This window comes from Podarcis filfolensis, assembly GCF_964270895.1.
Source record: "Podarcis filfolensis genome assembly, chromosome: 2".
In the NCBI taxonomy this organism is placed as follows: Eukaryota; Metazoa; Chordata; class Lepidosauria; order Squamata; family Lacertidae; genus Podarcis; species Podarcis filfolensis.
The window spans coordinates 6,470,471-6,484,783 of record NC_139605.1 but is presented as its reverse complement, the minus strand read 5'-3'; the positions used below and the strand labels follow the sequence as shown (position 1 = coordinate 6,484,783).

At 47.8% G+C, this 14,313-nt stretch overlaps 1 protein-coding gene across 1 annotated transcript; it reads right to left on the bottom strand.

Moving 5' to 3' along the window:
• Positions 1-158: 158 nt before the first annotated feature.
• On the bottom strand, positions 159-14,057 carry LOC310756492 (E3 SUMO-protein ligase ZBED1-like). The gene is made up of 6 exons (XM_083600664.1): positions 14,048-14,057; positions 13,404-13,487; positions 10,892-10,984; positions 8,908-9,131; positions 3,551-4,020; positions 159-2,254 (listed from the first exon to the last, which is right to left on the bottom strand). The coding sequence occupies exons 3-6, from the start codon at positions 10,965-10,967 to the stop codon at positions 349-351; spliced, it is 2,676 nt and encodes an 891-aa protein (XP_083456790.1). The 5' UTR covers positions 10,968-10,984; positions 13,404-13,487; positions 14,048-14,057; the 3' UTR covers positions 159-348.
• Between the last annotated feature and the right edge of the window lie 256 nt (positions 14,058-14,313).

The window sequence follows — 14,313 nt, the reverse complement described above, 5'->3', positions numbered from 1 at the left end:
GTGTCACGCTTTTATATATTCAAATATAATTCACTACTGAGTCTTAGTTGAATGTGCATACATTCTACAACACCAGTTACTTGATTGTTACTTTACTTTTCTAAATCAGGGCAAAATTGAAAGAATGGAATGGATATTTTTTTGCAGAACAAAAGATGGTCAGACAAAATTTATATTTTTATTTGCATTTCTTTTATAAACCAGGCCAAACCAGAAAGAATGGAAAAAAATTCATAGAACAAAAAAAAAAATATTAAACAAAAATATACAAAAAAATTTTGCAAGGGAAATTTGCATTTCTTTTATAAACCAGAAAGAATGGACAACATTTTACAGAGCAAAAAAATATTACTCGATGAAATTTATATTTTTTGCAAGGAAAATTTGCATTTCGGCGTTCTCTGGCAAAAGAGACGCCCTTTGTCTTTGTAGAACATCGCCAGCCGTGCTGAACACGCTTTCGGATGGCACACTTGTTCCTGGGATAGCCAAAAACCTCTTTGCAAGCATCTTCAGCATTGGAAAGGAGGCTTCATTTGCCTTCCACCACGTCAGAGGGCATTCATCGAAGCTCACTCGCGGCATAGATATATACTCATTTAGCTCTTTTTCTGCTTTCGATGCATCATCCGCCAGCGCCTCTTCTGCCTCTAAACCGAAGATTTTTGCCAACGTCCTTTTTCTGGGTGGAGCAGGGCCAGTACTGGGCTCCGTCGAAGCAGCACGCAGACTCCCTTGCAAGTCCGTCATCATCTTTACAGCCTCCTGCCTGACAGCCTCAGGAGCCTCCAAGAAACGCAGCCGAAACCTCGGGTCGCACAACGAGGCCAGGCCTAAAGTGGTTGCGGTGGGGGCGCTGTCGTACTTTTCCGACAGCGCGCCCAAAATCTCACGTTTAATGTCCTTCAGCAGCACACTGTCTCCCCCCTGGGGCTGGAGACTTTTCTTAATTTGCCTGTAAAGAGGCAGAACAGACGAGGCCGTGACGTAACTGCTTCCACTCAGAGTCGTAGTGAAGTCCTCTAACACGGTAGCTGCAGACACAAAGTCTTGGACGGCCGAGACGTCGCCCCCGTCCAACATCAAAGGTCTTTTAGACGGATAATCCAGAAGTACCTTGCACAGCGGGAGCTGGTTTTCAAGAAACCTTTGGCACAGCTTGAGCAGACTCCACCACCTGGTGGGACAAGCGCTTGGCAAACCCACCTTGTCCATCTCGAGCATCTCCTGAGCTCTGGTGAGGTCTCGCCTCATTTTCCAGCTACGGCAAATACTGTTCTGTAGCCTTTTCAGCTTCCTGACTGCCCCTCTCAGTTGTGTCCGGTTCAGAGCTCGGTTCACCCCGTCGTTTATATTGTGAGCGAAGCAAGAGATGTGCTCCAAGCCCAGCTGCCAGACCGCTCTGAGGATATTGGCGCCGTTATCCGTCGTGCTGCAAAATATGTTCTTCATGTCGATGCCCCACTCAGACAAGGCATCTCTGAGCATTTCACAAAGAATGGCTGCGCTGGGCTCCTTCCAAAAATGTCTACAGGCCAAGCAAGCGTCGGTCAACTTCCACTCGTCCGAAATGAAATGGACCGTCACTGCCACAAACGGAGCGCCAGCTACGGACGTCCAGCAGTCAGTTGTGACGGCCAGTTCAGTCGTAGTTAGCTGGAGTATTTCTCTCTTCATTTTCTCCACCGTGTCCTTGTACAGCTTTGGAACTCCTGCGGTAGCGAAGTAATTTCTACTGGGCAACGGATATTTCGGTTTTAGAGTGTTCACCATCTGGATAAATTTGGGGTGGTCCACTGTGTTGTAAGGCTCCAGGCACGTAGCCAGATACTCTGTGATCGCCTGAGTACAAGATCTCGAGCTCTTAGGATCGAGCGGCTCAGAATCCGACACGGTGTTTTGCTGTTCTCTAGGACTTTCCGCAACAGTTACTGCCGCACTCGCTGATGCCGTCCCAGCCGCCGGCTCCGCGGCATTTTTACGCGAAGGGACGGAAACGTCTCTGGATGAAGAAGGCAGCTCCCTAAATTCCTGAGGATGTTTGAGCTGGAGGTGTTTGCCGAGGTGGGAGGTGTTTCCGCCTTTTGCGGACACCGAGTGCGAACATATTCTGCAAATCGCGACCCCGTCGGACACCGCACGGCCGCTCTCGTCGGCAGGCAATCCAAAATGCACCCAGAAAGGACTCTTTGTTTTTCTCTTGTCTACCAAATGGTGGTATTCGGGACATTCCAGAGCACAGGGGTGAGGCGGGCTGGAGACAAATAGAGGGGGAACATTTTAAACGAAAATAAAACTCTAAAGCCAGTGCATTTAATTTACGAAAATGTAATCGATGATAGCGTGCTTCAGCTAGACCTTTGCAGATTTCAGGACAACATACCAATACCAATGTCATTATATGAATACTGATATATTGATGTTAATATATTAATGTAAATACATTGGTGTCAATATATTAATGTTAATATATTAATTTGTTATCAATGATAACAAATATGTGAGAAATCAAGGGGGTGAGAGGAGAATTGAGAAGAGTTCTAGGGTAGGGAGTGGGACTGTTGAACATGCTTCTAGTTTGTAAGACCACTGCCTTGCCAGAGAAAGCTCTGTGGCCTATTTTTCTGTCCCGGTTTCTGATTTTATCCTGGAATGTCCCGCTTTTCCTTAGGGTGTCTCCATTTTCATTGGAGAAATGTTGGAGGGTGTGGAGTTATCCGACCCCCGAGCCATCTGAAGGCAATCCTGTATAGGGAAGTTTAAAAAAAAAAAAGTTGGATATGGAATGCCCTGAATTCTGTTTCGTACAGACTGGCAGCATGATTGAAAAGGAGTGGGACTGGAGGAGAAAATGGGGAGAGTAACAAGGGTGGGGGGAGACACACTTGGAGGGAAAGAGAAGACTTTCGAACGCCAGAGCTAGGTGGGTAGTTGGTTGTGGTTTTTTTTACTATGAAGCAACTTGAAGGCCAACAAGCATCTCAAGAGTGTATTTATGCAATAATTATTTTTGAAAAAAATAATATTTTTAAAAAGCAGAGACATCACCTTGCCAACAAAGGTCCGTATAGTTAAAGCCATGGTTTTCCCAGTAGTGATGTATGGAAGTGAGAGCTGGACCATAAAGAAGGCTGATCGCCGAAGAATTGATGCTTTTGAATTATGGTGCTGGAGGAGACTCTTGAGAGTCCCATGGACTGCAAGAAGATCAAACCTATCCATTCTGAAGGAAATCAGCCCTGAGTGCTCACTGGAAGGACAGATCCTGAAGCTGAGGCTCCAAGACTTTGGCCACCTCATGAGAAGAGAAGACTCCCTGGAAAAGACCCTGATGTTGGGAAAGATGGAGGGCACAAGGAGAAGGGGACGACAGAGGACGAGATGGTTGGATAGTGTTCTCGAAGCTACCAGCATGAGTTTGACCAAACTGCGGGAGGCAGTGGAAGACAGAAGTGCCTGGCATGCTCTGGTCCATGGGGTCACGAAGAGTCGGACACGACTAAATGACAGAACAACAGCAACAACAACAACAATTTTTGAAAGTACATACCTGTTCTCCACTTCCTGGCTATGCTTTCTGGTGTGAGTGTCACAGCCAGTGTCCGTTGGCTCGGCACCATTGACTCTGCCCAACTCAGCCAGCTTCAGGCAGTTCTCCCTGTGCCTTGCAGATTCCTCGTGAACCTTCGTCTTTATGGAGATCTGTTTCATGTCTGCCACTCCAGTCCGTGCCCAGGTGGCGGCGCCGCCAAACAGCAAGCAGGGAAAGCACAGGAACGCGTTTTTCGAGGTACTTCCGCAAAGCCACTCCTTCCGGTCGTACCAGGCCCTGCTAAACCTCCGGGTGACCGGCTTGCCTTTCTCCAGCACGGTTTGCACAATGCACAGGTCGGGGCAGTCGGGACCGAGCTCTTTAATGCAGCGTTGCTCAGCCAAACTGCGCTGAGGAAAGGGATTTTGCAGCAGCGCTTCCACGCTGTTCAACTTCACACAGTTGCAGGAAGATCTTCTGCTACAGGTCTGAAAAACAATTTAGAGAGGAATTATCATACCAGACTGTCCTTTCTCAAGCTGATCACACTCTGCAAATTCAGGTAGGTAGCTGTGTTTGTCTGATGCAGTCGAAATAAAAATAATTTTTTAAAAAATAAAAATTGTCCAGCAGCACCTTATAAACCAGGCATGTCCGAAGTCGATTTCAGGGGCCTAATTCGGCTGGCTGGCTGGTTTAATCCGGCCCCTGTGGCAGCTTTGGTTGGCCCCCATGGCCCTTCGCTTCATCAAATCTGGCCCTCTTTGAAAAACGTTTGAACACCACTATTATAGACCAACTAAGTTTGTTCTGGTATAAGCTTTCGTGTGCATGGTATCTGAAGAAGTGTGCATGCACACAAAAGCTTATACTGGAACAAACTTACCGTATTTTTCGCTCCATAGGGCGCACTGGACCATAGGGCGCACCTAGTTTTTAGGGGGGGAAATAATAATCCCCCCCCCCCGGTCCAGGAGCGGCGGCAAGATTGCGCGCAACCTCGCCGCCGCTCCCGGAGCTTGCGGGGCTGGGAAGCCCAAGCTTCCGCTGACCCCAGCCCCCAGAACAGGCAGCTATCCGCAAGCCTCCCGAGCGCAGCGGGAACTCCCGCCGTCCTCAGAAGGCTTGCGGGTGGGTGCCTGAAGCCTGGCAAGCACAGCCGGAGTTGGCGCAGCGCTCGCCGGGCTTCAGGCTGCAGGTTGCTGCCCACAAGCCTTTGGAGCGCTCCGAAGGCTTGTGGACAGCTTCCTGAAGCCTGGAGAGGGAGAGGGATCGGGGCACACCAACCCCTCTTGCTCTCCAGGCTTCAGTGAAAGCCTGCATTCGCTCCATAGGAAGCACACACATTTCCCCTTCATTTTTGGAGGGGAAAAAGTGCGTCCTATAGAGCGAAAAATACGGTAGTTGGTCTATAAGGTGCTACTAGGCAATTTTTTATTTATTTTTATTTCAACACTCTGCAAATATTGGACGAAACCTTAAAAAGAAGGCAGCTCACTGTCAGCCCTGACCAGTCGTTTGGCGCTGACAGCAAGCCCGTTTGAAGGCGTGCCGAAACCAATAATGGACACTGACAGCGAACCCAGCTTTGTCTGCAGATGCAGTTTGGATTCAGACCTGCCAATGGGTATTTTGTCCCATGAAGCCCCAGCACTGAAGTCCGGTGCTCAAAAGCTTGTTGTGACGGACGGACCCAGAAACCAATCAGGAGAGAGTGAGCTGCATTTAAGCAATATATAAGTTGTTTACATACATGAAAGTGAAATGAAATCCATGAATCCAACCACACGGCACGTCAGGCAGCAGAGGAACCAACCTGAACGGCAGGTTGCCAGGAACGGACAAGACAAGGAAAAGTCCTTGCCTTCTGTTTTTATTCAATATTCACAGAGAGAGGCTTGGAAATGTGGTCTCTCGGAATAACAGCATTGCTCCGAATGAGCCACTCCCCCTCCCCCTCTCCCTTCATGCGTCATCACTACGGGTGCCGATTGCCAGGATCGTCCTACTTGTGTGTAGGACCCCGATAGAGACACATGCCCGAATGGCATGTTCCCTCCCTCCTGGTCGGTCCTTCGGGAGCTTCAAAAGCTTTCACCAGCCCAAACATCACAGCGACTGATACCAAGAAGCTTCAGCATGCTTAGGAACAGCGGAGTGTTAGCAGTTTGTGTAACAAACTCAGTATTTTGGCTAAACTACAGTGGTATCTCGGGATAAGAACTTAATTCATTCCGGAGGTCCGTTCTTAACCTGAAACTGTTCTTAACCTGAAGCACCACTTTAGCTAATGGGGCCTCCCGCTGCTGCCACGCCGCCGGAGCACGATTTCTGTTCTCATCCTAAAGCAAAGTTCTCAACCTGAGGTAATAATTCTAGGTTAGCAGAGTCTGTAACCTGAAGTGTATGTAACCTGAGGTACCACTGTACAGTGGTACCTCGGGTTACATACATTTCAGGTTACCGACTCCGCTAACCCAGAAATAGTACAGTGGTGCCTCACAAGACGAAAAGAATCCGTTCCGTGAGTCTCTTCGTCTTGCGGTTTTTTCGTCTTGCGAAGCAAGCCCATTAGCGGATTAGCGCTATTAGCGGCTTAGCGGATCAGCTGATAAGCGGCTTAGCGGATCAGCTGATAAGCGGCTTAGCGGATCAGCTGATAAGCGGCTTAGCGGATCAGCTGATAAGCGGCTTAGCGGATCAGCTGATAAGCGGCTTAGCGGATCAGCTGATAAGCGGCTTAGCGGATCAGCTGATAAGCGGCTTAGCGGATCAGCTGATAAGCGGCTTAGCGGCTTGGGAAAAAGGGGGGGGAGGAAAAAAACCCCGCAGGAACTCGCAAGACGTTTTCATCTTGCGAAGCAAGCCCATAGGAAATTCGTTTTGCGAAGCACCTCCAAAACGGAAAACCCGCTAGACGAAAGGGTTTTCCGTCTTGCGAGGCATTCGTCTTGCGGGGCACCACTGTACCTCGGCTTATACAATATACATATTCAAGGTACAGTGGTACCTCGGGTTAAGAACTTAATTCGTTCTGGAGGTCCGTTCTTAACCTGAAACTGTTCTTAACCTGAGGTACCACTTTAGCTAATGGGGCCTCCCACTGCCACTGTGCCGCCCCACACGATTTCTGTTCTCATCCTGAAGCAAAGTTCTTAACCCGAGGTACTATTTCTGGGTTAGCAAAATCTGTAACCTGAAGCATTTGTAACCCGAGGTACCCCTTTACTTTATTTACATATAATACACGGAGCATTCTGACTCAGCTCCTAGCTCTTCCTCATCAGACAACAAAGAGAAAGAACAAAGGACAATAGTCCTACATCACGGAATACAGTAGCACAAAACATCCTGTCTCCATCACTTCCCACTATGTGGAATAAAAACATACACTGTCATGTGATAAAACCAATCCCATGACAGCAAGCACGGAGCAAGAATTATAACACTGTATGTGCCCTCTTTGGGCTCTTTGCTCTCCTACTTTCAAGGCCTGCCGTGTTCTGGGAGAGGGGAGGTCTGGAATGCTTTCTAAAGACACTGAGTCCGTCAGCTGTCACTCCCCTATTGCTGCTTCTTCCTCCTCTTCCTCTCCCATTATTTCCCAGCTTTCCCCCTCATCTGTCTCTGAGCAGTGACCTCCCTCAAGCCCCTGTTGTAATTCTGAACTGCCTCCTTCTTCAGTATGAGGATCAGACTGGGGAGGCGGTCTCCACCATTCTTTCTCTGCCCAGTCTCTGACACTGCCCTGGCCATGGCTCCCGATGCCTTTCAACATATCAGAAGCATTGGCCTCCTGAGCTTGTGTGCTACGCTGTAAGGACTCGACAACAGCCATAGCTGCGAGAACACCCAATTGCCAAAAATTGGAAAAAAGAAACAATACCAACAAAAAATGAGTGGCAAGATAAATTATTTTACTACATTGACGCTATGTGAAATGGGAAACTGGGGGAAATTTTAAAAACTCATGCAACCCTTTGTTCTGGGCTTTTTCTTCGTTTTTTGTGGAAACCATGTTACTACAACAACAACAACAACAACAATAATAATAATAATAAATTTTATTTATATCCCGCCCTCCCCAGCCGAAGCCGGGCTCAGGGCGGCTAACAACAATAAAACAGTACAAAAGTACAACACAAACAACACTCTAAAATCATTCATTATAAAATTAATTCATTCAAGCCACTGGCGACCATTGGGCCAGAGCTCCGCGAAGATTGCCAAGGGAGGGAGTCAGGCTGTGCCCTGGCCAAAGGCCTGGTGGAACAGCTCTGTCTTGCAGGCCCTGCGGAAAGATGTCAAGTCCCGCAGGGCCCTAGTCTCTTGTGGCAGAGCGTTCCACCAGATTGGAGCCACAGCCGAAAAAGCCCTGGCTCTAGTTGATAAATAGATTAGGCTTGCTAACCAGCTACTGTTTTGCTTCAGTTTACCTGGCTGTGTTCCCTTGCTTGAACCTGAGCAATACTGAACCTACAGGGCTAGACCCTAGTGAGGTTGGGAAACGGTTTAAGTACCGCACCCCTAGATTTTGTCCTCATCACCTTCACAGCACATAATTTAGGTCTTCTGGCTGGGATGAAGGAATTCTTAACGACCTCTTCCCTCACACCCTCCCAATGCAGGCTGATACTAAATATCCAAGTGAGTTCATACCCCAAGACCATTTTTTGCCGTGAACTATGTTCTTATTATTGGGACGCGGGTGGCACTGTGGGTTAAACCACAGAGCTTAGGACTTGCCGATTAGAAGATCGGCGGTTCGAATCCCCGCGACGGGGTGAGCTCCCGTTGCTTGGTCCCTGCTCCTGCCAACCTAGCAATTCGAAAGCACATCAAAGTGCAAGTAAATTAATAGGTACCGCTCCGGCGGGAAGGTAAACGGCGTTTCCGTGCGCTGCTCTGGTTCGCCAGAAGCGGCTTAGTCATGCTGGCCACATGACCCGGAAGCTGTCCGTCGGCTCCCTCGGCCAATAAAGGGAGATGAGCGCCGCAACCCCAGAGTCGGTCACGACTGGACCTAATGGTTAGGAGTCCCTTTACCTTTACCTTTATGTTCTTATTGAAACTGTTTCTATACTCCAGATATTTATTTCTTCTTTTCCCCTGCTGGTGAATGAAGCTTAAAGTCTCCACCCGTCTCTTCAAACGGCTTCTTCTCTTCAATGTGCAATAAGATTTGCGCTATAACCTTCACAGTCCAAACATTAAAATAGTTTCTCCTCCCTGTGGATGCTTTCTTGAACAACAAGAGCCCATTTTTTCACGAAAGCTCCTCCTATAATATGCTATACGGCTTCTCCCCTATGTGTATTATCCATACAATAAGGTTTTTGTTGCAAATGACACTTTTCAGTCAACTTATAACTTACTTCCAGCTTGGGATGCTTGGCTCTTTTTGCTGACACTTTGGGCTGTATCAAACAAAGCTGTTCTGTTGGTGGAAGGTTTTCCGCCTTCACAATGGAAGGCTCCTCCTCTCTCTTCACCTCACAAATCGGTTCTGGGGCTTCACCCATCTCTCCAAACCAGATGTTCAGGGGACGCAAGGGGCAGTAGGAATCTACTTCACTTTTAATCTCTGGATCTTTACTTCCTGGAATCAAAAGGAAAGGAAGCATGAGAGGAACTGAGTCTCTAAGGAGAAGGAACCAGCCAAATTCACAGCTGTGTAAAAGATAGCAAAGACATTACCCATGCAAATATTCAGTGGGGAGGCAGAACCTGCCATACATTAAATAAACCGGGCTGATATTTACTAAGGTGTTGTTTTAACTTAGCTATTCAAGGGTGGAATATAGGTTAGCAGGAACTGTTGGGAACTGGTGGCTCTGTCACCCGCTGGGACCAAAAATTCTGTCATTTTCTGCAAGAACAAACCAAACGTCCGGAAAGGAAGAGAGCTGAGGGTGGCAGAAGTCTACAAAAAACGAACACACTTTGATCAGGGAACCAGTTCAAAAATCACCTGTCTATGGAGGACCTTAACTCAGGTGTGAGGAACTATGTCCCTCCAGATGTTATTCCCAGCTCACATCATCGTTGATCATTTGGCCAGCTACGACTGGAGGGCCACAGGACCCTCGTACCTACGGGACCGCCTCTCCTGGTATGCCCTGCGGAGGACCTTAAGGTCCATAAATAACAACACTTTGGAAGTTCTGAGCCCCAAGGAGGTTAGATTGGCCTCAACCAGGACAGGGCCTTTTCAGCTCTGGCCCCGGCCTGGTGGAACACCCTACCTCAAGAGATCAGGGCCCTGCGGGTTTTGACATCTTTCCGCAGGGCCTACAAGACAGAGCTGTTCCGCCTGGCCTTTGGGCTGGACTCAGTCTGATCCCTCCCCTCATTTTTTTTTATGGAACCCCTTATATGGGATTTGTATACAGCCATACCTCAGGTTGAAGTTGCTTCAGGTTGAGCGCTTATGGGTTATGCTCCGCGGTGACCCGGAAGTAACGGAACGTGTTACTTCTGGGTTTCACCGCTTGCACATGCGCAGACGGTCAAAATGACATTAAGCGCATGCGCGGAAGCGGTGAATCACGACCCACGCAGACGCGCATTGCATTCGCTTCTGGATGCAAACGGGGATCCGGAATGGATCCCGTTCGTATCCAGAGGTACCACTGGATAAATTTTCCCTCAGCTCTTTTTGCTGGCCCATATAGGACCAGCATGGATAGTTAGCCCCGGTGAATATTTGACGTTTTCTCCCCTTATTGCTTTGATCTATAGGCTACCACTAAAACGAGGCTGCATTTTAAACTGTATTCTAACTTACATTTTAATCAACTCTTCTCTTGTTTTTTTGTTTTGTTTTTAATGTTTTTATTGTATTTATATTCAGTGTTAGCCGCCCTGAGCCTGGTCTTGGCCGGGGAGGGCAGGGTATAATTAATTAATTAATTAATTAATTAATTAATTAATTATTATTAATTCTTCTTCACTTCTCCCTTCCTCCTTCCTCCCGGTCATTGTGAGAGTTGCTCATTTTCTTCGACTCCCTGGTGTACCTGGTGAAGACTTGTTCTCCCGCCCCAAGAGTACAAGGTCTACAGAAGCGCCTCTGGGCAAGGGGTTTTGCCAAAATATTTTTGGAAGTCCACAAGATTACTGTGCACAGGACAACCATGGGCAGCCGGTCCATTAGGGCGAAAGGGTCACTGCCCCACAAGCCTCAGCCTGCCTGCCTTCTCCCTTACAAACAGCAAGCGAGTGGCTCTGCCCATCACTGGCTCTCGCTTTGCTCACCACTGGGTCCCCTCCATGCTGCCCTGCCAGTCTCAACGGGCACCAGACACCACTGCAGAAAACCTCCAATTCCCAGGCAAGGAGGAGCACATTCGCCATTACCTGCTGCTGAGTATCCTTCCATGCAGGACGGTATAACCAGCTCTTCGAGCCAGCGGATGAGGTCCGGCCTGGGCATGAGAGGGTCTCCTCTTTCTTGGGAGAAAGGAAAAGCAGGCCTAATTACAAACACATTTCCTTCTGAAACATCCCCGTTTTCGTCTCCCACACCCTGTTCTTGGCAAGAGGAGGAGGTCTCTCCCCCTCCCCCCGTACTTGGGTGCCCACATGCCTATTGCCCTGTTCAGATTTTGGGGGAAGGGCCATTGCTCACATGTGGCCCATTGCTCACCAGGTTTAATCCCCGGCTGAACACTGAGCTAGATAGACCAATGGTCAGACTCGCCATAAGGCAGTATGGATATGAAGAGAACAATACAGCCTAGATCAGACACGTCCAACTCTCAGGAGACTGCGATCTACTCCTGGTATAATAAATCTAGCAGTGTTCTACCTATTGTCATCTTTTTAGGGAAGATTTACCAGAGTTGTTGAGCTTTATTTAGGGATGAAGGACCAGAGGGTTGAGCTAGATGATCTTCAGGGTCCTTTCCAACTCTATGATTATAAATACGATACGATAACCTTTATTGTCCTTGTCCCACACAGAGCAACGAAATTGAAAAAATCTACATCAGACATTCAAAAACCAACAAGCCTGCTATCCCAGCCACGTTAGCCCCCTAAAAACTCTGATACCCCATAATTAGATACAATATACTCCCATAGAGACTACCTTACACTGCGTTTAAAACCAAAATTGCATTTGGATAGAAACTGTTTCTCAGGCGGCTAGTCCTAGTCTTTATAACCCTGTACCTCCTTCCAGAAGGCAGAAGCTGAAAGAGATCATTTCTGGGGTGCGCACTATCCTGCGCTATCTCTGCAGCTTTCTTGTGACACCTGGAAGCATAGATTTGATCCAAGGTGGGAAGAGTGCGCCCAATTATTCTCTCTGCAGTCTTTACAACCCTGGACAGCATTGTTTCCCCCCTGACCGTGCAGCTCCCAAACCACACACACAGACCATAAGTTAATACACTCTCCACAGTACAATGGTAAAATGCCATCAATAGGTCCTTTGAGAGATTGTTTTTCCGGAGGATTCTCAGAAAATATAACCTCTGCTGTGCTCTCTTCATCAGGTCTTTGCTGTTTTCTCCCCAGGTTAGGTCATCTCTCAACCTCATTCCCAGAAATCGAAACACCGAGACCTGTTCCACGCACTTCCCCTCAATAATGAGTGGCTGAATATTCAATTTTCATTTCCTAAAGTCCACAATAATCTCTTTTGTTTTCTTTAAGTTTGGGAGTAAGTTGTTTTTCCTGCGCCACTCCCCCAACTGCTCAACTTCCTTCCTATAAGCCCCCTCTCCAGCTGTGATTAAACCAACCACCGTTGTATCATCTGCAAACTTAATAATCTTATTACTAGGGTATTTGGGGCTGGAAACCCCTGCAGAATCAACATATAACTTCAGAGCACATGCTGTCTCAGCAAATATCATACCATCCTGCCTAGTTGCATCCCTCTCTTGCTAGTAAACTTTAACAACAACATCATTAAACCGGAATGGCCATACTGAATGATCCCTGCTGTTGAGACTCCAACACTATACAGTCGCACCTCGGCTCCTGAACGCCTGGGGAGTCAAACGTTCCAGCTCCCGAACGATTGAAAATTGGAAGTGAGTGTTCTGGTTTTTGAACATTCTTTTGGAAGCCGAACGTCCGACGGGGCTTCCAATTGGCTGCAGGAGCCAATCAGAAGCCGCACTTTGGTTTTCGAACATTTCAGAAGTTGGATGGACTTCCGGAATGGATTGTGTTCGACTTCCGAGGTACGACTGTACCTGTTTGTATTTATATCTTTAATGCTATTTTTAATATAACTTTTTGCCTTGCTTGAAAACCCATGCAACGATGACCAGTTATGGCAGGTGTGCTATTCTCCAAAATAAATTGTGAGTCCAGCAATGAAGAGTGAGAAATCTCATCTCTTCAGTGTCTTACGAACCAAAGGCTAGAGAGCTCCCTACCCAGGGAGGTCACATTCCTATAATTTTCCAGCATGATTTCCTTGTACAGAGCCTTCTGCCGCGGGTCCAGGAGTTCCCACTCCTCCTTCGTGAAATGTATGGCCACCTCCTCAAAGGACACCAGACCCTGAAAAGTAATAATAATAATAATAATAATAATAATAATAATAATAATGTCCCGCCCATCTGGCTGAGTTTCCCCAGCCACTCATCACTCCTCACGAATAATCCTAAGGAAATGGGTGTGGTAAAGTGCAGGTAAAGAAATTTTGGAAATATTGTACAAGCGCCAAAGCTCGTGGCCTACTTAAAGGGCACTTTGGATGTCGAAAAAGCAAAGATAGACCCCATAACCAAAGAGGAACCCAAACTTTTCATTCCAATGAATCCCAAAGCATCGTACAAACTAAAGATAAAAGTAACATAATAGAACATCACAAACACAGCATAAATCATAAATAGAATACCTCACCTACCTGAGCTGGTTGCAGAGCCGCCATTTGTTCTCTTTTCACCAAGAGGAGGCTGCCGGGAAGGGGTCACTGAGCTTCTTCCACAACCTGTGGGGGACGGGTTGTGGGGTGTGAGAGAGACAAGTAGGGTTGGAAGATCTTTATCCTTTCCCACCTTTCCCCCCACTTTAGTTCCACCACAATGTGGAAAGGTAAAAAATAACATAACATAAATTCCTTGTGGTCCACGAAGCTCACAGCCCAGAGGACCTTGCAGGGCTCCTGCTTGGAAAACTACAGTTCCCCCAGGGATCCTTGCAGAGAAGTGGGGCCCTTCGAAAAGGTGCATTGCTTCAAGGGTGTTTTAATGCATAGGGAGGGTCTGCCCTAAGCCATGCAATATGTAGGGGAACCACAAATGATTCAGCAGCAGGAGGAGCTGAGCACACCTACTCCTGTGGAATTAATTAATTGATGGATGGATTAATAATAATAATTTTGCACCCTGCCCATCTGACTGGGTTGCCCAGAGACTACGGGAGAAAATAAGACGTGGTTTCTAAAACAGAGGAGGGGGGAAATTGCTTGCAAGGTGGTGGGAGGGATTTCCCCCAGCTGGGCTGGTGAGAAGGGGGCTGGGGGTGGGATAAGAGGGGGGTCCCTTTTACCCCTTCCTCGTCCCCCTGGAGGCCTGAGCTCCTGCCTCACCCTCCTAAGACTCGCCCTCAGCGCCTCCCCAGCAACAATTCGGGAGGATTTGGGGGGTAATTGGGGAGGGGGAGGGGGGAAGAGTCACTGGGTGGGCCTAGACACTTCCGGGTTCCCAACGGCAGCGGCTAAGGTTCGTCCATGTGCGGGGCAAGCGGGAGTGGAAATAGGCAGGAGTAGCCTTGAATAAAGCAGGAGGGATTCGAAGGTTCCATCTTTTTAACCC

What these genes read in the sequence shown, in the direction of transcription:
- LOC310756492 (XM_083600664.1), bottom strand. Translation starts at nt 10,967, where the DNA reads ATGCCCAGGCCGGACCTCATCCGCTGGCTCGAAGAGCTGGTTATACCG. An exon ending in GGAAGGATACTCAGCAGCAG is followed by an intron (nt 9,132 to 10,891) that starts GTAATGGCGAAT and finishes TTTTGATTCCAG; the next exon opens with GAAGTAAAGATCCAGAGATT. An exon ending in AGCCAGGAAGTGGAGAACAG is followed by an intron (nt 2,255 to 3,550) that starts GTATGTACTTTC and finishes ATTTGTCTCCAG; the next exon opens with CCCGCCTCACCCCTGTGCTC.